Raw genomic sequence first — 24,989 nt, forward strand, 5'->3', positions numbered from 1 at the left:
CATTCTGATGCTATTAAAAGTATTTTAATTATGTTATAAATAATATGTTATGTAATTATAATTAATTCTATTTCTTTAAAGTGGATTTTTTTTATATTTTCTCTTTTTAGTTCCCTTTCAAAGTTTGCTTTTTCTGTCTGTTTTTAGTTATGGAATTCTTAACATACCTACTCATATGTGTATATTATATATTTCAAAATATAATTTTAATTTAATTTATTTTACATTATATATAGTAGGTACCTTGCAATTCAGAACGTTCACATGACATGAAAAAAAAACAAAAAAAAAACGAATAAAAAATGTTATTATTGCTTGAGTACCTATTGCATAATGTAAAATGTTGTCGGTTATTTATCAACACGTCAAAATTATATACAGTTTTAAAGCATATATTTAAAATATTAAAACTCTCCTGGACGCAAAAAATAATATGCCTACCTACGTAATGAAAATATATTGTAAAAAAAAAACTACATTCAGTTTAACATAATTTTTCTAATATTCCGAACATATTTTTTTAATACAGGACGAACGATTATAATGTAAATCGTAATTAGTATATTTAGACCTCGGCCACCTTCAGTTTCTTCGTGTTGCCAAATCTATAGAATAAAAAGCAAGAGAGATTTTTACAATAAATTTTCATTTAAATAATTTAATACCTAGGTACCTATAATATAATATTTAAATTAAAACATTTGTTTTACTATTTTAAATAACCATATAACTGTTGTCATAGCTGTATATAATAGAATTTTAAAAGTTGTCGTTATTGACCTATAATCTTAGTAGATACCTACGTAGTATTTTGGTAATGCTTAATAAACGTTTTTTTAATGTCTGTGAGTTATAAATAAAATAATATTGTCTATTGGTTTGTGAAAAATTGTATTAACGTAAGTATGAAACTATAATATAAATTCAGAGAGAATGATTTACATTTTTAACATACAATATAAAAGCTATATTATAACCCAATTTTACATTATTTTAGAGTACATTTTCATGTTTCTAATAAAACAACAAAAATTTTAAAGTCTCTTCCAGTGAAGGTACTCACTTTTGAATTCGTTAAGCTGCCAAATTAAACTTCACATAAATATATAAGTATTTCATATTTAAATTATTCATGATCACTCTTCGAATCTTAATTTTCTAAAATTTACTCGTAATTTAATTTCGTTAAAAAAACAAGTCGACTCTTTTATGTTAATAATTTAAATTTCACAATGAACGCTCGTTAGGTATATATTTTACACAAAATGGACCTACATTAAATTCACGCTTGATTTTCCGTTTAATAAGAATTTTATGACAATTGATTTTAATTATGAACGTTTTTAATTCAATTATTTTTTAGTAAGTGTCCTTGATTTTTACACTTGTTATAATAATGATTACGATAACCCAGGTAAAAACCGCTCTTTACATATTATATAACTTACATAATATATTTACATATTATATACGAAAAAGTATTTCTCACAGGTTTATAAAATATAAAAATATTGTATTTAGATACATTCAATTTCACATAAAAACGGTATCTAATCAATCATATAGTAAAGTTTTATGATTATAAATTAAATTTTTCGTTAATTTTACGATATTTGTGTTATTTATGTCGACAATTGTATTTCGGGCTATAAACCAATCCTCATAAAAATCTAATGATAATATTGAACCTTGATGATCCGTTCACAGATAACTTTTTATCGAAATCAAATGGAGTTCGTCCACGTAAACGTTCGTTCAATTAAAACAATAAAGTATTTGCGTATTGACGTATTGTATAGATAAAGTATATGAAAATTAAATGGAAAGATGTATAATATAGAATCAATATTTATCAATGCACGGGGCATGGTCTAAAATGATCGTGACTACGCGACGCGAAGATTGTGCTAACGACGCGTGCATAACAAAACATAATTTGTCATAAAAATTCAACATGCGTCCATTTAATGTTATGTGTATTGTTCTATTAGTAATAATAATAATATATTCATTGACATGTTATCCTTTTCAAGTAAATGGGTAACATTTTTTAGTCAGCTTTGCACTATTTAAGAATTAATTCTCCCGACGCCATCACAAAACAAATTAAGGTGTTGACAGCTCGACTTTCGCTCTCCGATTAGCAGCCAGTCCGAAATTTCGTCGCACATATAGTTGAAAATTATTTGCCGTTTCACTGAAGTATGCTCTTAAATACAGTGGATGGTTTAAGGCGTTGGAGGCCCGAGGCACTGACTTATTTTGAGGCTGCCCACGATAAAAATAAATTCCTTACTTACGTAGTAAAAATCTCAATGTTTGTCTTTCCGAGAAACATCCTTTAACTAAGAATTATTACTTATTATTGATGATTACAGTAATGACACATAATCATATTATGTTTAATATTTTATACATAAATTAAATATATAATATATAAGTCAGTATATTTTTTTCCTTTTTATAGTGTTAACTGTCAATGCATGGTGTAAATGTAATAATATTACAAAAGTGAAATTAGTACGATAAAATTGCGTTTTATTTAAATTAATAATAATAATTATAAGTATGTTTAGTTTGAACTGTTTCAAGGCCCCTTTCGAAAATCTTCTGATAAAATGATTACGTCTACTGCGTCAAAGAGAGGGAAAGTAGAGGCACATAAACATCATTTATTGAAATTTAACTTCCTAATTTTAACGATAATAATTTATATACCTACCTACTTAAAAATTAAACAATAATTATTATATTAACTAGGTATCTACGAGCATATTGTTTTTATTGTTTAAATTTATGCTATAACATTATAACTATGTCTAAGTTTTACAAAAAAGCGATGCGTCCTGAATCCAATTTGTATCGAATATAAAAAGATATATGCAAATTTCTGCCTGAATGATTGACATAGTGTATTGTTTTGGCGTAGGTGGCCGAGCAGACCGGTTGCCATGGCGACCTACTGGAGGACGACCTTGCCCCCTGCCTGAGGACCAAATCCTTGAACGAGCTTCTGAGCGTGCGCATAGACCCCCCTCGCTTCCTTCCTGGGTTTGCGCCCTTCGTGGACGGCACTGTGCTCTTGAACCCGTCACAGGTAAACTTAATTGCTTATTTATCGCGACGTCGTTTTTTTGTGTTGAAAACGTAATTGGGGCTTACATTTTTTAAAATATATATTATATAAATATAGCTACCCATGTTTTTATTATGCAGAATAAAGAATATCTTTAAAATTAAAATATATAATATAATATACTCTTACGTAAAATCTTTTCAGCAGCAATTATATGATTATAATATTTTCTAAAATTATTGGGTACATTATCAATTAATATATGCATAGACCAATTATTATTATTAGTGTATCAAGTCGAATGTGTTTAGAAAAAAGGACGTAACCCTCGATTTTTCAAAAAGTGCTTTTATTAGATATTAACAATGTATACAACTAAATACACGTTTCAGTAAAAGGGAAGTAAGCCACAAATGCCGTTTTATTATCTAAATTCTGGTTTTAATTAAGCTTTAATTAAGTTTTAATTTAAGGAAAAAAGCATTTACCCTCAATTTTAATGATTTTCTGTAATAATTTCTTTAATTATGAGTAGATCGAAAAGATATTACACCGAATCATCAATCATCATGTACCCAATGTCTATGCCAATTTTTTTATTAATATTAAGCCAAAATCATTCAAAAAATGTTTTTTGCCTCTCCTGTAAAATTTGTTCTGTGTGGGTTACGCCCTTTTTCCTAAACACAGTCGAAGTCTTAAGACATTGTTACGTCATGTGTTCTTTGCGACTTGACTTGCCATAGTAGATACTATATCACTCATGAAAAGGATTCTTTTATGTTTCTCCTCCTTACAATACCTCACTACATTCTAAATAATGATCTTCGTCTGCTTCCTCAAAGATTTGGCATTTTAATGTTAATAAAACTATACGCAAAATTGAACACACATTTAATTATGGGCAAGGAGAATGTAGTAACGGGGACAGTAGATACGGGGAGCGGGTTTTGGTTCCAGAAACGACCGTGGTGACATAGAAAACTTGATAAAGTTACACTGTGCTTTTGTATTAGTGGTCATTAAATCTTTCAATAATTTAGCGGAGGGCCTAGGTACTATAAATTTGTCAAAAATTAAGTATTTGGGGTAAGTTAGGGATTTTAGTCAGAATAATCCATAATTATTAAGGAGAGTTATTTATGTTATTTTTTTTTTTATAGAAAACCACTTACAGTTAGATTAATTACATTAGTTATATATAGAGTAAAACGAATAAATTTCAACCAATAAATTTTCAATAGAAAGATGATATTATAAGCTTATCATCTTATTCAGTGGGTATATTCTATACACAAGGCGGCTATCGACGGTGTTTTATCAGATTTATGTATTGAGGTATTATAATTTTTGCAATAAGTTAGCCATCTAAACTGTCAAAACTGCTATCTATCTCGTTCTAAAAGTTAACACAACCAAGAGAAAGGCTTTTGAAACATAATACTTTTTTTCGGTTTATATACATAAATATGATAAACCACCGTCGATAGCCGTCGATAGCCGCCGATAGCCGCTTCGTGTATGAAATAAGCCCACAGGAAAGATAAATTAAATAAATACTTTTAAACAAATAGTTTTATTATGAGATTAGACTACTTTAAATAAACATTTTTATTTTATTTTCTGCTCATAAAATCTGTCCAAATTTTTAAAAACTGGTCTTGGGCATCATTCAAATATGACGAAATCAAGTAAAATATTATAACAAACGTAAACGGTTAATTTATAAATTATTAGGTAGAAAATTAATGTCTACCATGTACCTACTAGTAAATTTAAGATTAGTTAGTATTTTATATTTCCAACACCATAAGTCTAGGCTCGTTTCCAATCTATGTCGTGGGTCTGGATTAAGTTAAATGTATTAATTCATTGTTTACATAATCATAGGCATTACAATTTATTAATTATAATAATTCAAATAAATACGTATATGTTATTATGATACCGTTTTTCATCTTATAAATTAATATTTAATCACCGAGATTTTTTAATTTTGTTACGATATGTTGTCGGCACATATTTTTTTATTTGGATGTAGGTTTATTTTTTCACAAGAATTTTGAATGTTTTTATAGTGAGTTGTTATCTATTTATTTATCCCGCCGGTTATCACCATTCAAGAATAAGTTTTGGTGGGGGACCAGTGAAATATGTGTAAACACATTTTATATGTATATATTTGATTTGATTATATTTCATGTTAATTGGGAATTATGTATGTGTGATTGTATAATGCGCGTGTGCTGCATCCCGAGGCCTACCACAAACTGAATTCAGGTAGAATGCAACAACTATAAATATACAATATAAGATGTTTCCGAATTCTGAAAGTACATTTTGAAAATGAGTTATTAATGAAAAAGCTTCAGTCTTTCACTAGATTTTAAAAGTTTTTGTTTAATTTACAGGTCCAAACACCAAGTTTCAGTGTCGGCCAAAATCCATCAAGTGCAAGCACCGTCGCAACTGCGGCTGGATTTGAGTTGGCCGATTTTCCCGATAGATCTCTACTATTTGGGCTTACATCAACAGGTAAAAATAGTATTAACATTTTATTAAAGATGTTACCATTTGTTATGTCTATTATTGTTAATTGACTTTTTTTACCTCCGTTTTAACTTAACCTCACGTTTCTTACTTTAAAATGTACGCTACATAAAAGTGATGTTACATTATTGTAACTCGCATAGCAAAATAACCTGAATTAATAATTGTTACCTTAATATATACTTGTCTAGAATTACCTATAAAAATATGTAAGAGAGAGCAAGATAGGGAGAATACGTATGAAATATGAAATACAAATTGTAAATTTGAAAAATCGAAGGAATCGCTTATTTTACTCGAGTCGTGAATGAAAACAAATGGTATTCACATAATAGTTTGACAGTGATGCTTACAATGCGGTAATAGCATATTGAGTGATATGCTATAATATATTATACACAATTGATCAAAAAATAGAAACTTTATGGATCATGAAGAACCATCAGCTAAGCGTCGCCATTTTAAAAATGAACGATTGTGGCGATAGCGTACTCAGCTAAGTCAGGATTCCCTACAAAGACTCGAGTCAGGTTGATGAAGTAGCTCACAGACAAATTGAATATGAAACACAAAAACGTAAATGTATGAGAGATAAAAAGATGTATAATAATGTTCACAGATGGTACTACCACCGGGTAATATTTGCTAGTTGTATTCATCATAACATTCACATCTACGACCATGACAGTAACAATTTACGGCCATGGTTTGTCATACCATCTCTTTATTTATTAGAGGTGAGTTTTGTTTCAAATCGGAATCTTGACAAATTATAATAATTTTGGTTTTAGTACGTAAGTTACTTATTGTTGAAATAATTGTACAGACATAATATGAAAAGTCCTTGAATTATGTTTCTCTATTAGTTATAATATTCCCGGTACGTAATAGTAGAAGGCTTTGGTGACTTTAACATTTACATAGGAGTTTAAAGTCACATTAAGTCACCCCGCAGTACCAATTGTCATTAAATTCGGGGATATTTTTAAGGCGAAAATACATATCGCTCCGGAGACGTGCGCAAATATTATTCGAGGGGGTAAAACTGCGCGAAGTCACGCGAGGACGTGCCAAACTGCCGGAGCGCTGCGATTATTTTTAAATCCTTCATAAAATTCGAACGGGCGAGGTCCGTGCGGCGCTGGGATCGCGGGACCCCAGCCTAAATATTTTATCTACGGAGGGCTTTTCATATTTCAATTAGCCTGTGATTACTACCCGGCTGAGGGCTGCGGTGGATTCTGATTATGAAGCACTTATCTCCGCAGATCATACTTTATGACGAAAGGATTAATAATGGACGACTAAGTGTTGTTTGAAGATTATTTTGTAGAGACTTATTATTAAGTTTAAAGGTCAATGCCATTCTCAAATACTCTTACATAATGAAAATCTAAACCATTAGCAATATAATATCGCATAACTTATGGTTTACACTTAAGATTTAAATTGTTGCTACCTTAACTAATAGTCATAATTTTTACTCACCTTATATTAACTGAGCATAGAATATGTATATATATATATGGAGTGCATTTGGGCGACTGAATAGTATCTTCAAATGTGAGCTTCTACTATGTCCTAAACGTTAAATTTTCAATCGATGTGTGATACTAACGTGGCATAGAAAGATAAATGTTGGACATAACGCAAATAAATCACAAAATAAACTAATGTATAAGAAAACAGAACGAGAGTACGCGATCTGATAGATATGAAATGGTAATGGACTGGATATGTCACTCGGCAAATGTACAACCGCTGGATAAATGCCGCCGTACAGTGGTACTCTAGGGACACTAAACGTCCACAGGGACACTCTAAAACACAGTAGATATACGAATAATAGACTCAGTATAAATTTATAAGACGGTTTTGTGTAGCTTTTTGTGCTCAAAAATAATAGTTTAAACTAAAAGATTATAAACAATAAAATTTTATTAAAATAACTGATAATACATTTTATTTTATTTATATCGGCCAATGGGTAGCCATATAAAGCAAATTCTATCGGATAACAAATATTATGTTGGTGTTATTGACCGTCTTAAATATTAAATTCACCTCTACGATGGATGTTACGTGGCAGCGAAGAACTAGCGACCGAGAAGAGTGATTATATATTATATATATGTATGTGTGGGTGTGTGCGCGTGCATATATGTGTGTTTAAACTATCAACGTCATTCACTCGTGTACCCATATACATTAAATTAGGTCTGTATATTTATACTAATTTGGTGATCAAATATTTTATTCTAATTTGATAGCTATCTAATGGTTCAAAGATAATTAATTGTATTTTGAATTAATTAAAAATGTTGCAACCTGCGAGTTTACGTTAAGTAAATACGAATGGTGTAGTCAAAGAAAATCCCATATATTACTATCTAATATGACGATGACTTATTTACGTTGGGTTTACATTTAAAATTTAATATCGTAACCTTCTTTCACCATAATGCTGATTGTAATATTGGATAATATATTATATTGATTGAATGAACAATATTAAATGTTGTTCAGAGTTAAGAGAGTAAGATAGTAAATTTTACTCTTAGTTCTAAATATTGTAGGTACATACATTTTGGTTCCTTTATAAGGTTATTGTTATTTAAACTTGATTTTATTTTATTTTTTCACTATAAATTTAAAAAAACTAACAGGTTATAATCAACTGATATCAGCGCTTTTGGCGATTATTTTATTATTTCATATTATTTTAGCGAATCATTTTTATTTTTTATATTATAAAAAAGTTATCAAAACATACATGTAATTAATTAGTAAATAAATATATTATTATACCGTTATATACAACAATATCACAGTAATAGGAGTAAATATTTATATTTATAATACGAATGTAAATACAATCATTATTATGAATGGGCACCTACCAGTGAGGTGCGGTCTATTATAGATGTTGTGGATGCGGCGCATGGCTTGATTATTTCAAGATATTAGAAATATCCTCTAAACCAATATATAAATTCAATCGATATGCCTTAAATGCTCTGCATACAGTTCCCCGTTATTTTATTATAGCGTAGTTAACATATAATTTCAGCGACGTTTTTTTTTTTAATTTGGCATCCATTTTTTTTAAGAAATGAGTATTTTTTTTAAATATTTACTATATTATTACACATTGGCGTGTATGTAGATATTTTAGGACAGCTTCTATACCGCGTAGTAGGCCGCGACATATCGGTGTGCTGCGAGTGAGTGGGAAGTGTGCTTTAAAATATTGTTGCGTACAGTAAAATTCGAGCGTATTATTGATAGAAATAAGAAAAGAATAGGCTGAAGATTGATTAAGCCTTCGAAGTTCAGGGTACTCAGTCGTCAAATTCTGATAAAGTAAAAGATTCCGTCTATTGAATAAATTAAATAAATGCTGTTATATTGCTGAATGTTTTGAACTGAGTAAATATTTTTAAAATCAAAACATCGATTCTGCAATGCCAAAAATACACTAGGTAGTGAGTGATAATAATTTGTATTTTCATTGTGGAGTATTTCTAACTCGCTGACACACTTTTGAAAGTAAAGATAACACTATGACAAGATAACTAAACTATGTACCTAAATCAATAAATTTCAAAATATCTCATCCTCGCATAGCAAAATCATTGAGTTTAAATAATAAAATATGACTATTATTTATTCTATAGTGGGCCAATTTTTAAAAATCTTTATAGTGTGTCGTAAAGTGAAAAAGGTTGGAAAGCACTATTTAAGGAGAACTAAAAATTATTTGAGTCTACCATTAAAATAAATAATCCATCATTGTATAAAAATTAAACTAAATATTTCAGTTGTGGCTAAAACGTAAACATAGTTTCTGAGTGAATACCATGCAAATCATAGTCTGGCGTATCTGTCGTATGGCGGATTGCCGCACTAGTTCTCGCCAGGCGCAGGCTTATTGCGAGGACGTAGAAACTCGGACGGAATGACAAATGATTTTTCTCGTCATTTCATTTCATTTTAAAGCGCCATGCGACGGCGTCCCACGACCCGACGCCGACGTTCCCTTCTTTCTTTGCCTATTCGGGAACCCCGGAATGTTTATTATGTGGCGGGTTGCGGCGTGAATTTAAAGTGCTGAATATGGGGCACCATTGCGATCATTTTGGATAATGCGTACCAATTGATGAATATATTTTTTATAGAAAAAGTACACATTGGTTCGGCGTTGCTTTGATGCTATCTGCTGTTAAATATTGCTTTATTTATTACTAGCTCTTTTTTCACCAGTACCTACCACGTCTCTATATTTATTATGCAGACTGTATCATGACGTAACTAACATTCAGCGCCCTTAAAAGTTTTACTGAGAATGTCTCTGGAGCAACTTCCTCATAATATCTTAGTTGCCGTGCACTAATGTGCATGATTCCTATGTTAATATACATAATTTATTACGGTCAATCCTCAATGAGAAGAGACATCGCTCGCTGTAAAATGCTGCAAAGTCTTTGAAAGCCGAAAACTGAGGTTCGAACCCAACTTGGGAAGCTTTTCTTTTTTAACCGACATATAATATGTATAATCCCAGAGCATGTGATTAGCATTCTGCAATTCGCCATATCAACAAGTCAAAAATTCTATTAAGCCTGACAGAACTTACAGGCAAATTGAATACCTACACCTTATATTTCCAAAACTATACAAAAAAAACTCATTAAACTTTTACTACCTATACGTAAAAAAAGTACAGACATATTTTATATAAATGAAATTTATTTTAATGGTACCTATTCTGAACAGTCCTACGATGGCCGCGCGGCTTAAGCGTCGGCTTAGTCGTTCAAATTCTGGGTCTGGCGAGTACACAATATATTGTTTTTCAATTTTATTTGTGTATTAGTCAGAGTATGGACCTAATAGGTTGAACAAGTGGCTGACATCCATTTCTCGTAAAAACAAAATCTGTTAATACCAACCTCCACCCTGTGGAGACCCATATGATCTTATTAGGATAGGGCATGGTCGGAGAGAGAGTTTCTGAACTACACCTTAAATTTATTTTATTATGTACTTACTTATTTTGCTTAATAAAACCATACATCAGTGAAACGACAAATAATTTTCAAAAATAGGTGGGACGTAATTTCGCACTCGTTGCCAATTGGAGAGCGATAGTCGAGCTGAGAGCACGTCATTTTTTTTTGTAATGGCGTCGGAGGAATATATTTTTAAATCGTGTTTTAATATGTTTTAAAAACGTTACGTATTTACTCGAAAAAAACAGTCAATGAATATATTATTACTAATATAACAATAAACATAACATTAAATGGACGCGTGTTGAATTTTTATGACAAATTATGTGTTTGCACAATCTGCGCGTCACGTAGTCACGATCTTTTTAGACGATGCCTCAGCTGAAGTATAGCCTTAAATAAATTCGCTATTAAATATTATTACTTACCGCAATTTAATATGTACATTATTACCATGCCCCCTGTCAAAAAAAACAACACTGAAGGAAATTAACAATTATTTAAGTCCACTTTGTTTTTGTATATGAGCTAAATAATGAATCGGATGAAATTTTCGAAGTTAATAATTAATATTTTTCTAAAATAAACACCTGTTCCCTTTGTGCGTAAGTCATTATTCCTAGAATGCGCATCGTCGAAATAAATTAAATGTCAAATTTTGTGACAGATATTTAAAAACAGGTCAAACATCATTTAAGGTCATGTCGTGAAATCTCGGGACATTTTATAATATTTTGAAGAGCACCATAAAATTAATAACCTTATCGTAATATCCCTCGTAAGATGACGTCTTACTTTCTCTGTTCAATATTAATAAAATTTAACCACCCCTTTAGGTTATCTCTACATATTATTTAAACTCACATTGAATTTAAACGTAGCTGTTAAACTTAAATTGCCATGACGACTAATTGCCATTAAAAATCCTAGAGGATATCCGCTAATGGGTGAGTGGGTTTACGATATAAGACCAAGTTTTCATATGAGTGGAACATTATTGTAATGTAATACTGCGTAGAGTATATCCATCAATACCTCGACAAGTTTACTAATTAATGTCAACTTTATATAGGTAGGTATTACATCTTATTGAGCCTGTATTGAAATTTACTCATATCAATGGATTTTAAACACCCGTTTTATTCGACATTTAACTACGTGGGAAGTTTTTCTCTCGACTAAATTTAATGTACTTATTATATAAGTAGAGCATTGTAATGGTAAATTTTAAAGAAAATTAAATTTAATACATTCAATACTGTGGCGACATCTGATAGATTAAAGATGATGTAGACATTTAGTTATTATATCTATATTTAGTTATTGATCTCTATAGTCAGATGGTAGCATTCAAATAATTTACCAACTTAACATATAAAAATATAAAACTCACCATTTAGTTACTAACTTCAGCCCAGAGAACATAAAATGAATGGGAACTGACTTATATCTCGAGTGCGGATAAATATAGGATAAACTTTACTTAAAGACGTATTAAATTATACTAGCTGAGCCAGCTGGCTTTCGCCAGTCTGTATCGCTAGGTCTTGCAGACGGCTTTTCGTCATGATGACATGGTGTTGGATTTTAATATAATTTTAAAGTATGTATATATGGCGACATAGTTTTCCCTTCGGGATGGATTTTCATTCACGTCAGACAGTTTGACATTTCGCTGATTTGTCAGTTTTACGATTTGCATGTCGTCACTGCCAATACAAATTTGGAGTCATATGCGTAGTCTATTCTAGAGTCTGGCCTTCACAATATCATCTGACACCACTTCAGGCTGCTAAGCCTAGCAGAACAGCTGGCAATCACCGATTGCTACCAATGACATTTTAATTTTAATACAATATATGTGTAGGTATGTGCATTTAAATATGATAAATAATTATACATCTCATTCATTCGAATATACAGCAATATTATGTGATTATCATAAAAAACGATCCAATATATCCAAATATTAATGTCTTTCGGGACCCATTTGCATAATAAAAAAAGGTTAGCAGCACATTGTCTATAAAAAATAAATGCTTGCAGCCATAGAATAATATTTAAAAAATCTAATTTTGAATTCAAAATTAACCTTAACCAATATAGTTTCCCGGTGCGGGACATTCATATCGAGACAAATGTTGATAAATAATAAAGCAATACATATTATATCTGAGAGGAATTGACCAATTCTGATATGAATAGGAATTTATAACACCTAAAAACGTGGAATCAGCTTAAAGTGGCCTTCATCTAGCAGAGGATTGATACAGGTTGATGACGATAGTGACGATATAAATGGGTAGGTATATAAAATCACAAATTTAAAAAAATATGGCAGTTTATATGACTAAGAAGAGTAGAATTAGGTTGGGATAACCTTCATCCAGCAGTGGGTTGATCTTGGATGATGATGATAATGACGATATTATGAAAGGGTAAATATAATATCAGCAATTTTGATAAATATATAAATTCATATGACCGACAGAAATACAAACAACTTAGAGAGGCCTTCATCCACCAGTGGATTGATTCAGGCTCATGACGATAATGGCAATATAATATCACCGATTTTGATAAATACAGCAATTCATATGACATAAAGGAGTAGAATCAGGCTAGGGAGGCATTTATCCAGCAGTGGATTGGTTCAGGTCGATGATGATAAGGACGATAGAAATAGGTATAATATCACAAATTCGTTAAACCTATAGTAGTAGAATCAAGTTGCAGAACCCTTCATACAGCAGTGGATTGATCGTGGTTGATGATGATGGTGATATGAATATGTAGATATTTATAATATCCCCGATTTTGATACATACAGCATTTCATATGACAGAAAGGAGTATAATCAGGCTATGGGATGCCTTTATCCAGCAGTGGATTGGTTCAGGTCGATGATGATAAGGATGATAGAAATAGGTATAATATCACAAATTCGTTAAACCGATAGTAGTAGAATCACGTTGCGGAACCTTTCATCCAGCAGTGGATTGATGATGATGATGAAATTCAAGACTGTCAAGAATACAATCAACGTAGAGAGGCCATTATCCAGCAGTGGATTTATTGAGGCTCGAGATAATAATGGCATTATAATAATATAGATAGGTAGATAGTATAATATTACTGATTTTGATAAATATAATAATTCATGTGTAAGTAAGGAGTAGAATAAGGCTGAGAAGGCCTTCATCCAGCCATGGATAGGTCCAGATTGATGATGCTAAGGATGATAAAAATAGGTAGATATTATATAATATCACAAATTTTATTAACTATAACAATTCGTATTAATTTCTTTCATTGTTTGCAATGGCAACTTAATATGACTATATTATAATCTATGGAAATTAGTAGCCTACGTAATTATTCAATTAAAAAGAGCGCATGAACAGCCACAAAGAAGTATTTAAAAAAAAAACAAATTTGGAATACAATTACGTTATCTATGGAATAATTGCATATCATCATACCATATAATCAATAAAATTCTCTATGATTATTAATTAATAGAAAACTCATCTTACAATAAAAATGTCTTGATTGAAATTGATTATTTAATATGCTAATAGAAATGTCACATTTTTTCGATTATTTCTGCAAATTCTAAATTTGAATTCTGATACGTTAAATGAACTTGTTTATATCACAAAAGAAAACAATTGAAAATCAATCATCTATTATTTCAGTTTGACAGATAAATAGCAGTGACATGGTTTTAGATTATATTTTCGTAGTAATTAGTGAGGAAATATGTATTTATTTCTTGTTCGTACGCCAATGTGCCGCTTACAGATTTGAATAGTTTTATGGAATATTAATTTAGATATTTTGCAATATTGATTATAGAGAAAGAATTAAGCGACATTATAATCGATTTGCGGTAGACGAAAGGCAAGATGCGAAAATGTATGGTGACGGATGTAAAACGCGATTTAAAAACGATAGTATCTGTGATTGTGTCGAGTTTTATCAGATTGTGCCCGATTCAAATGGAAGTAGATTCGGGACTCCAAAAATTGAAGTGAATTCCTTTAATAATCAACAAAGTGGTATTTAAATAAAAAAGTTGACGTATTTTCCAAAATCTCTTAGGATAATAATATATAGGAGATGCTATTTTCAATAGTTAATACCATAATTATATTTTAGTTTGTCACGTTAATGTAACGTGCTTTCAATCTTTGGAAACAGTAGATTTGGTTTTTTTTTACTTTGGTTTTATAGCAGCCGTGCCATAAACTACCCTGCTTCAGAACTTTGGTCCATGGTGATGGCTTTTATATTTCTATTTTTTAATCTATTCTGTGTTTCAGCTTAATCGAACATGTACTACTTTTAGTCCATAAGTCAATATCAGCAACATATCATTAGTTATCAGGCATAATAATATTATAACCGTAGAATAAACTGAGTTAATTTAACATAATATCTCGATACTTGGAAACAGTCAGAGAAACTTCGATAATACGCACAGTTTTAATTTGTGGCGGCTAAGACTGTAAGAAATGAATACGGAAACAAAGGTAAGACGTATGTGTTGCTCGGCGAGGAAAACCATTGCCTAATTGAAAATATTTAATTTCTTTCAAATATATATAATTCTCAAAACATAGTAAATTACAAATCCATTTAAATAATATTTAGATACGGAAATTTAATTATTACAAAAATATTTAATTAATCGTATCGATATGAGTGTGATGTTCATTTCGATCTCTGTTTTTAATTGAAATATGAGACCTGTTTTTAATCGGATAATAATAATTCACAGTGTTTTTTAAATTAGCTTATGAACGAATATTATTTTAAATTTTATTAAAACTGCTCATTCACAATAACATTTATAGGTTTACAATTTTAATATACATTAATATAATAAGATTATTGAATAAACCATTGATTCTCAACTAGTTTCCAACAATTCCAAAACATGCTAAAAACGACAGCGTGTCATCTTTCCTATAAATTAATAACGATAATATAACAATGAATTATTTTCAAAACCTAACTTGCTAAGACATTCATGGGATTCCATTATTATAAACATTACATACAAACATACAAAATTCCAACAAAATGTGTAGGTTCACAATACTTTGTTAGTACACAAAGCCAGACGTCAAGTGATTTTTTGTTTCGGTTTTCTTTACCCCTATCAAACTTAAAGTGTCAGCCAGGTTTTCTGAGATTCTACAAAATATTTCAAGGATTCCTCTGACAAAAAGTGTGCGAAATCATCGAATAAAATCAAAGTTTATGTATGTACCTACACACTGTAAATACAGTAGTTAGTAATAATTGTTTGCCATTCGGGTCTCTTGGCCATCTTTAGAACTATAGTTTGCAGCTATATTTACGTCTTTATGGATACGAAATAACCATATGTCATGAACATACAATGAGTGTATATAGGTATGCAACACATTTACGAAGGGTGGATGTAGGCTGTGGAGATTACATACTAAATTTTGTCAATCATACATATTTGTTTTCATCGAAATAAGAATACAAAATACAGATGGTATTGGTTAGTTTTTATAATGCAATTAAGCCTTACATATACCAAACCATAATAGTTAAGGTATAGTGTCGAGATTCTATAAAAATATTGCACATTTTTATAGTCATACTTTTTTTTTAAATAACCATTTCCTTGCTTTTTCGTGCAAGGTGGTAAGTAATATGTATTCTTAGTTCAATGAAAACATGTAAGTATGACTGACAAAGTTTAATTTGCACGATTTGTGTCAGATACTCGCAGCCTATATCCACCCTTCGCTATTGGTAGCTACCAGCAAGATTATGTACGCATTCGATGAGATTAATAATTAGAAAATACCGGCACTGAATCTTCAGCATGGAGAATGTTTCTAGACGATGCGAAAAATTACCAATGGTTGATTAGCTAAGGATGAATAATTACGATAAAGTGAAAAAAAACGGAGAAATAATTATTTTATAAATGTATTTAGTTGTAAAAAAAAAACTTTGATTGGTAAACTAATAAAAGTTTGCATGGGTTATTCCTGACAAATTAAAGTAAAGTAATGACAGCATTCCACCGCAAAAAATTTGTATACGAAAGTTCATAGGCATTCTAGTGAGGTTTTAGGTATTCCGGAGTATATCGAAAATACCTACACGTGTTTGTAAAAAGTTTTATTTACGAGTCGATCAGGTGAATAAGAAATATTATTTCCGTATAGCAAAGTAATAATAAAAATACCAGAAAAAAGTTTAATGAATATTTCTTTAATAGAATTAACTTTTTGAAAAAAATCTGATTAATTTCTTTTCAATATCCATTTATCAATCAATACCAAAAACCACTATAAATAGTATTAAGGGGGTAAGGTGAACATGAAAAAATACCAATTAATTATAACAGTTTAATTTTATTATAAATATAATGTAGTCATTTTTAATTAAAAATTTGTCTTTGGAAAGTTTCGTGTACTCTGATATGTATATTTTATTAGTGTTGATGAACAATTACGTATAATCAGAAATGACAGTTATATAATAATTGATGTGATAATGAACTGTATACACAATTTCTATATTTTCTTTGAAAATCTTATTCACGACAGATTCTCAATTAATTAATAACATAATAGATCCATGTATGTAACGAATTACTCTCAAACAATATTATTATTTTAGTGTAAATAATTTTTACATAAATCGTGCAACAATTTGTGGTGTCGACATAATACGTAATCTTTGTGTAGTTTCCTGCGGCATTTTTAGTAAATTTAATTGAAAATATCTCTCACATACTTTCACTTCAATATATACACAGTTTGCTAATGTTCATTGCAAAACTTGTAAACCCTACCACAGTTGAAGAATTTCGTTGCCTTTAACTATTCGCAGTGCAACTCGTAAATACGCAGAGAAAACTGTCATGGATTCACTTCGGAAGATATAAGTTTAGTAGAATCATAAAGCTGGTGTATAAAAATAAAAATGAAGTTATTTTGCACCGTTCCATAGGTGTGTGTGTGTGTGACTGACTACCAAGCATTAATGTCGCATACGTCAATAATTAAATTTTTGTTTATATTCATATTGGCCTCAAAATATTATAACAGTGGCAAAGACTACATACTAGGTGATTATTTAAATCCTACCTTCTTAAGAAAAAAAATGCACATTGACGTATTTATAATAATATAATCACTTGCTTATTTTATATTATATAACAAAATAATTTAATTTTTCAACGACATCTGTCGTACATGTAGGAATTTATTATACAGATTACAGAACAATAGTATGCAAAGGTTTTAAATATATATATACCACAGCGCGCCATCTGTCTTAGCGGAAATAAATGTCGGACTATTTGTCAAAGAATGGTGATATTTTTTGTATGGACTTTACTCACGTGACCTCAGTCAGTCTTTCGTATTATATGAAATATGCTAGGCTCCTGTCGCCAAGCCTTAAACCTTTGCGCATAAAATTGCTGTCATGAGTGCACTTTGTGCAAAATAATTAATAATTATATAATTAAAAATATATGTTTCTATGGCATTTAATCATCTTCTTCTTCTTCCTTCACCCTGTCACGACCCAGCATTGGGGCATAGATCAACCACAGGCTCGTGTCACTTCCTTCAGCCCATCGCCAACTCTCGTGCCTCCCGCCATGCCAGACCTGCAGCGCGTAAATCGCTTTTGTAGAAATAAGTGTTTAGGAAAATACATTTTTTACAATCATCGCTAAATTTTATGTCATCAGTGAGTTTTTAAAATTACATTGAATTAGTGTGCTGTTGGCATTAGTGTGTAAGTACCTGTACATTAGTAGTAATTTCGTATTATCTTCTTATTTCCCGTAATTATACCTGACAAGTGTGCTCTTTTTCTCAGAACTACATAGCCTACCTTTTTTCCAAAAGCCACCTTTCACCACTCTACTATAGAGTATTGTTTCACATACAATAAACTGTGGAGATTGGCATACAACAATATGATTGTTCTTCATAAACTTTCGTATGATAAATGATTATTTAATAAAACTTTACCTAACTGTAGAAAGCCCCTCCATTATATTTAATTGTTCAAAAATACAAATATTATGGTAAAAATCATATCATAAAATTAATTAATATTGTATTTATTTAAATTAAAATGACTTACTTCGCCCAAGCCATAAATCTGTTTGGATAAATTGTTTAAGATTTAAGTATACGAAGCAGTACGAAATTTTGTTATCTCATTATAAATATTAGTTAATTTATGGTACATAATTAATAAGTATACTCGTAACCAAGTTGAAAATTTCGCGATATAAATTATTATGCGATTTGCACATTTTACTTTACTGTTTGGTCGATGTGGTATTATTTAGAATTAATCGATTATTATAATAAAAATAAAAAAATCTTCATTAGTGTTTGAAGAAAGAAAAATTGGGCTAAAATATTCAAAGTATAACAATATAGGTCGCTATGAAAAAGTGCATTTTAATACACATAAAATAAAATCCTCACAACTTTTCATCCAAAGAAGTTACGTTATGTTTATATTGTAACGGTACTTTTTCTTATATTTACTTAATAATTTCCAAAAATCTGACAACTACAACTTAGGCTTTGTACTTTGGGCGTCATGTATACGAACTTGATATTGTAATCTCTTTTGTATTAAGTTTTGCCAGTAATGCAAACAATATTTTGACATAACATTAACTTGACCCAATTTGGGTCGATGTTTAGATGGATAGGGGAGGTTTTGAGATCCGGTTACCCTCAAAAGATAGCAATATCAACGATAGTATAGCGATGTACCCCTAAAATATTTAATATTTATTAAAATAAGCTGTAATCGTACTGATATCTACGAAAATAATGTAGTATTAAATAATCTCGATATATTTTGTATTTATTGTATGCAAGATACGTCTATAGGAAAGAATTCTAAGGCCCGTTTCAGGCGGGATACCGGTGTTGCACTTGATATTATAGGAAGCCTTTGTATTCGAATAAAGGTTTCTTTGTATTATGTTTATAAACGCCCCAGAGCTAATGAGTCAACGCATAATTTCGCGTTCATAAACATAATACAAAGGTTCCTTTATTAGAATACAAAGGCCTCCTATATTATATCGAGCGCGACACCGGTGGCCTGTCTGAACCCAGTACACCAAAAATAAAAATATCATCATCATAGGCCGATATCGACGCAGTGCTGCCTCAGTTCTTCGTTGTCACGTATATCTACCGAACTTTATGAGGTGATATATTCAGCGGGTTTTAGGGCTCTCTTGTGGGTGTCGTTTAGTGCCCCTTGAAACCACTATAATAATTATGACTGCATTTGTCCAGCGGCAGCTGTTTAGTCGCCAAGTGATATGCATTTAATCACCACTTTAATCTGCTTAGCTACCTCTATCACAGTCATCAACTACCAATAAACGCCTACGATTAGCTTTCAAAATTTTACAAACTATGTACGCGTTAAATTTATGCGAATTTAGTTAAAATCTTTTACTATATGATAAATAATTGTATAACATAATTGTTAAAAATACATCTCATAATATCTCAAATAAATGGTAGGTACCTACCTAATTTTATTCTAAATTCGTATAAGTTACCGGTTTGGTAGAAGTCTGATAAATAAGGTTTGAATATTTTTTTGTAAATTTTGAATCGATTGGATAAGTTGTTTTGTAATTTTTATGAGTAGAACGACATGTAACAATCTTTCTGTGTAATATGCGTATCCCTAAACTATCGTTGTCGGAACGATATCTGCCCTCAGTGACCCCTGCAAACAGATTGTCGCAGACCCTTCGGACAAATTTGTCATTGTCACTGAAACCGAGAAGAGGTGACAATGGCAACATTGTTTGGGAAGTTTTTCCCTGACCCTACACGAGCTAATTTTATAAGATTTGCCAACAACAATGGCGGAAACCGCTTGACCCAGACATGACATTGTTAGGTAAATTCTTCATAATACAATATAATAGCAACACAAAACAATAAAAATATAGCTTTAACTTAGACAGATAGATGAAAGTGTTTTTAATCATTTTTCAAACAAACTTCAAAGTTACGCCACGGTATGGTACTGCAATCGTGTCGATTATACAGTATAATACTATAGTTTAGAATTGTTCCGTTGCCTAGGCAGCGAATTTATTATTGTCGGCCATTTGCAATTCGCAATGTAAACAATCTATTAAACTTCAGAGTGACAGTTAGTACTTTAAAAATAAAAACAACGAGAAACCGTTATATAATTTAGTAATATAAGAATATAGAAATAAACCAACGGCGTTCTAATAAGCGGTCCATTTTTTTGAGTCTGTAATTTAACAAGATAATAGCTAGTCAAAGAATCTATTTTATCACAAGTTTTGTTTTTGTTTTTGTTTTGTTACGCCAAAGTAGTATAACTTCTAACGCGCATACATAAGTACACACACCGATTTTTTTTCTCAATTGTGTAAGGATCAGAACGGTGACGATTGCTGTTTGTAATCATATCCGATACAAAGAACCAACACGCTGAAGGCCTCCCTTAGCTCCCTACACTCTTCTCGGTTCTTTGTCCTTCACTGCCACATACATCCACTGAACGTTATGTCTATCCAGCGGGATTTATGACATCCTAATTTATATGCATTGAATAATTCACGAGATTTAAAAATGTTACATTCATTAAATCTTTTGAATTATTCGTCATTATGAATCAAAAAAAAAAATAGTTGACAATATTATTATTACAAATTATGTTGTATTTTTTTCAGAGTCATACTTAGACCTCAGCGCCCAAGATCTGGAGTACGGCTTCAATGAGACGAGACGAGATCGAATTCTCCGCACCTACGTTCGCAACGCATACTACTTCCATCTCAACGAGATCTTCTCTACGCTCAAGAACGAGTACACTGACTGGGATAGGCCGGTTCAAAACCCCCTCAACGTGAGGGACGCCACACTTGAAGTGAGTGTCATACCTAATACAATATTACAAGCCAAAATTATACGTGATAAATCATCAAACCTTGTACTAACTAATATAGATCTTGGCGTCAACAAAAACATTGCATAAAAACTGTTTTCAAACATTTGCATGAAAATATTTTAAATATGAAAATTTATACACATAAAATAATTTCTCGTATTCAGCCGCGAATATTTGGGTTATTTTATTGTTTCATAGGAAATAGCGACGTGTGATCTCATTAAATATTTTTTTTTATAAAATCTCGCTAAATTTTTACGATATTATGCGTTATCCTATTGAAGTTGTGATTTCTTTTGCTGTACTCATGGAAATTACTGGTGCATTTACGAATGAAAATCGTACAGTCTACGATAAGTGTGCTAATCAGTCGACACCTCATTGGCTGCATATCACGTGATACCAATGCGACGACATATGCACGGCTCTCATTACCTTACAAACTGTCAGAAATTTTTCTGAAAGCCTGTACTATTGTGAATCGATGGATTATCCAATTATATTTAATTTGAAGAAACACAGTTTAAAAACAGCCCAGATATATATATTATATACCTGCTAAAAGAAGAATTGAAAAAATACGACGCCTAACGGGTCTTGATCCACTGCATTAGCACCAATCTGCTTGACATTTTCAAACCTTGTAAATTATTCGTTAAATAAAAAACATGTGTCAACAAAAATATGTCAATTCTTTGTTAAAATATAATATACTCGTAATATGAAAAATATATAGTAACAGCTTTGTTGATTAACATGAACATTAGCGTACTTTCAAATATTTTTTCATATACTCAGAAACTTGAGACATCCACTGGTGTAATAAAAAAACGTTTCATAAAAAAATGGACGCGATCAGGTGCTAAGTATTTAATACTATCCACTGAAGAAATAGAATATTCAGTATTAGCAGTTGGTATCTAATATATCCAATACTACAAAAACTTCAAACGTCCAATACTATATTCCGTGTCGGTGTGTATTTTAGAATATTTCGTACATTGAACAGTCTCACAAATTCTTGTACTGAATTGGATTCGAACACACGTTTTTTTCTACCAACTACATATTATATGAGATGTCGCAATGACACATTAGCGTGTGTGCATACTGCATAGTGTCTGAAGATGCTGAAATACGAAACCTGGGTCGCAAAAAATACGGAATAGTTTTCGACCATGTCCGATCCTAATAAGATCATAATTAATATGATGATTATATCTCATATTATGAACTTACACAGGGTGGAGGTTTGTATTAACAAATTTTGTTTTTACGAGAAATGGATGTCAGCCACTTGCTCAACCTATTAGGTGCATACTCTGGCTTGCCTTTCCCTCCACCACCCACCACATCTCCACACCCGTTATGCAGACATATACAGTAGCGTAACGAACGTTAGGCACTCTTCAAATTTGTGCCGAAAGTGTCCCAGTAGTAACTACCCAAGACCTTGGTTGGCGCGCACTGGAGTGTGCGTGATTCCTACAATGATCTTAAAATGCCGCAAACTTTTGCCGCAAAGCTGAAAATTTTTCCCTCGTAGATACCAAATTCACAATGGCCGACCGGTCCAACTTAGGGTCAGAACGACTTGAGAAGCTCTTCCCTTTAAACCGACATAATATGTAGACATAAGGACCATACTCTGACTAATACACACATTGAAAAACAATATGTGTACTTGCCAGACCCAGGATTAGAACCTGAGACCCACGACGTATATCCGCGCGGTTTAAGCATCGGCCTAATAGTCGGTCATGGTAATAGTACAAAATTTAAATTAATCAGTATTTGTATTGGCATAATATTATGTTAAAATAAATTCAATAAACAAAAATTTTATGCCATAGTCTTCCTACTTGACAAAATCTGTTAAATTGTAATCGTGTTTCTTTTCTGTAGACTATGTTCATAAACTGATACAGAGTTGCTCTGAACCAGCTGAACGCAAGAAACGCGACGCTCGAACTGAACCGAGTGCTGAAATGATAATAAAACGTCTTTAAGGCAATGAGGAAGTTATAAAATTTTCCACCCGACTTAGTCAGCGACGAGGCTTACGATCCTGCGAAAACCACCGAACACCCAGTCAGGTTTACCCGAGGAGACTTAAGTTGTTTTGGTGTCCCGTGGCAATTCTTAAGTTTTCAACTGTATACCTATACATTTTTAGTGTAAAGTATGGTAATTGTGGAATCCAATTTAACTTTTGTAAAGCCCGTCATTGCTGTGAATACTATTTCAGTACGGATGTATAAACACAGATCTAAAATAAGTAAGGGTGTAAATTAAGTATATTTTATAAAGAGTTCTTTTGCACAATCCCTTGAAAATAAAATTGTATTGTACTGAGAGATTAAGGCCTCTCCAATCTGACTTTATATCTTTTGATGCTGTTCGTTGTTTTGCCACAATATAATGAGAGTTTTTTTGTTGATTAGATTGAAATTACGAAAGAGTTCACTGTTAAACCAAGCTACGATTCTGCACACATTTTTTGACATTTATGATAAGTATAGTCTAGATTCTAGAAAATCATCAATCAACAAGAGTCACGTTTGAACAACGCTTCTGAATTATCTAAATTTGCTTTAAAAATCAGTCGTCTAATTTTTGAAACTCATAGACGTTATTTTACCGTAAAATTACGTTCAACGATTAGGCTCATTTTCCCTAACGGGTTCATTCATAAGCAAAATGACCGCATACGTAGTGAGATCAATCCAAAAGTGACCGTACAGGCTGCATTACATCTACAAAAATGCACCATTTGGTGCTGTTTATTCGCTGGTAGAATCATTGAACCGTATTTCTTTAAAGATCATGCCGGTGTTTGCGTTATATGGATGGAATTGATCCGGACGAGATGTTTTAACAGGATGGTGCTACGTCCCATATGGCGACAGCAACCATCGACTTATAGAAATTAAAATTTGGCGATGAGTTGATTTCATAATGTACCTGTCAATTGGCCTCCAAGGTCGTGCGATTTGACAACTCTGATTTATTTTCTGTGTGGCTACGTAAAGTCACTGGAATATTCTGATAAACTAGCAACAATTTATGCCTTAGAATCCATCATTTTTCAATTCAAATTCAGTTCAATTCAATTTATTTTTTAACATATTGTGACATTACAAATTGTAAGTTTAAGACGTTCACAACGTGACATGAAACATTATTATAAAGAAGAATAAAAAAGTAATAAAAGCGATAAAAATGAAAATATAAAAAGAGAACATAATATAAACATAAAAAAGCAGTGAAAATACAATTATACATCTGTAGAAGTTCAAAGAAGTACACCGAGTTATCTAAGGTGACCCTATTTTAAGAATTTATAAAATAGC

At 31.4% G+C, this 24,989-nt stretch overlaps 1 protein-coding gene across 1 annotated transcript in view; it reads left to right on the top strand.

Annotated features, from left to right (window-relative positions):
- Positions 1–24,989, top strand: part of LOC147066151 (neuroligin-4, X-linked-like) — a 379,113-nt gene that overhangs the window by 316,346 nt on the left and 37,778 nt on the right. The window contains exons 7-9 of the mRNA XM_085955728.1: positions 2,930–3,097; positions 5,488–5,611; positions 21,419–21,615. Coding sequence (XP_085811854.1) covers positions 2,930–3,097; positions 5,488–5,611; positions 21,419–21,615 — 489 coding nt within the window. The remainder of the gene's footprint in view (positions 1–2,929; positions 3,098–5,487; positions 5,612–21,418; positions 21,616–24,989) is intronic.

The sequence above is a fragment of the Rhyacophila brunnea genome, unplaced genomic scaffold (assembly GCF_057557595.1).
Source record: "Rhyacophila brunnea isolate RB1 unplaced genomic scaffold, BYU_Rbru_1.0 scaffold_5, whole genome shotgun sequence".
NCBI lineage: Eukaryota > Metazoa > Arthropoda > Insecta > Trichoptera > Rhyacophilidae > Rhyacophila > Rhyacophila brunnea.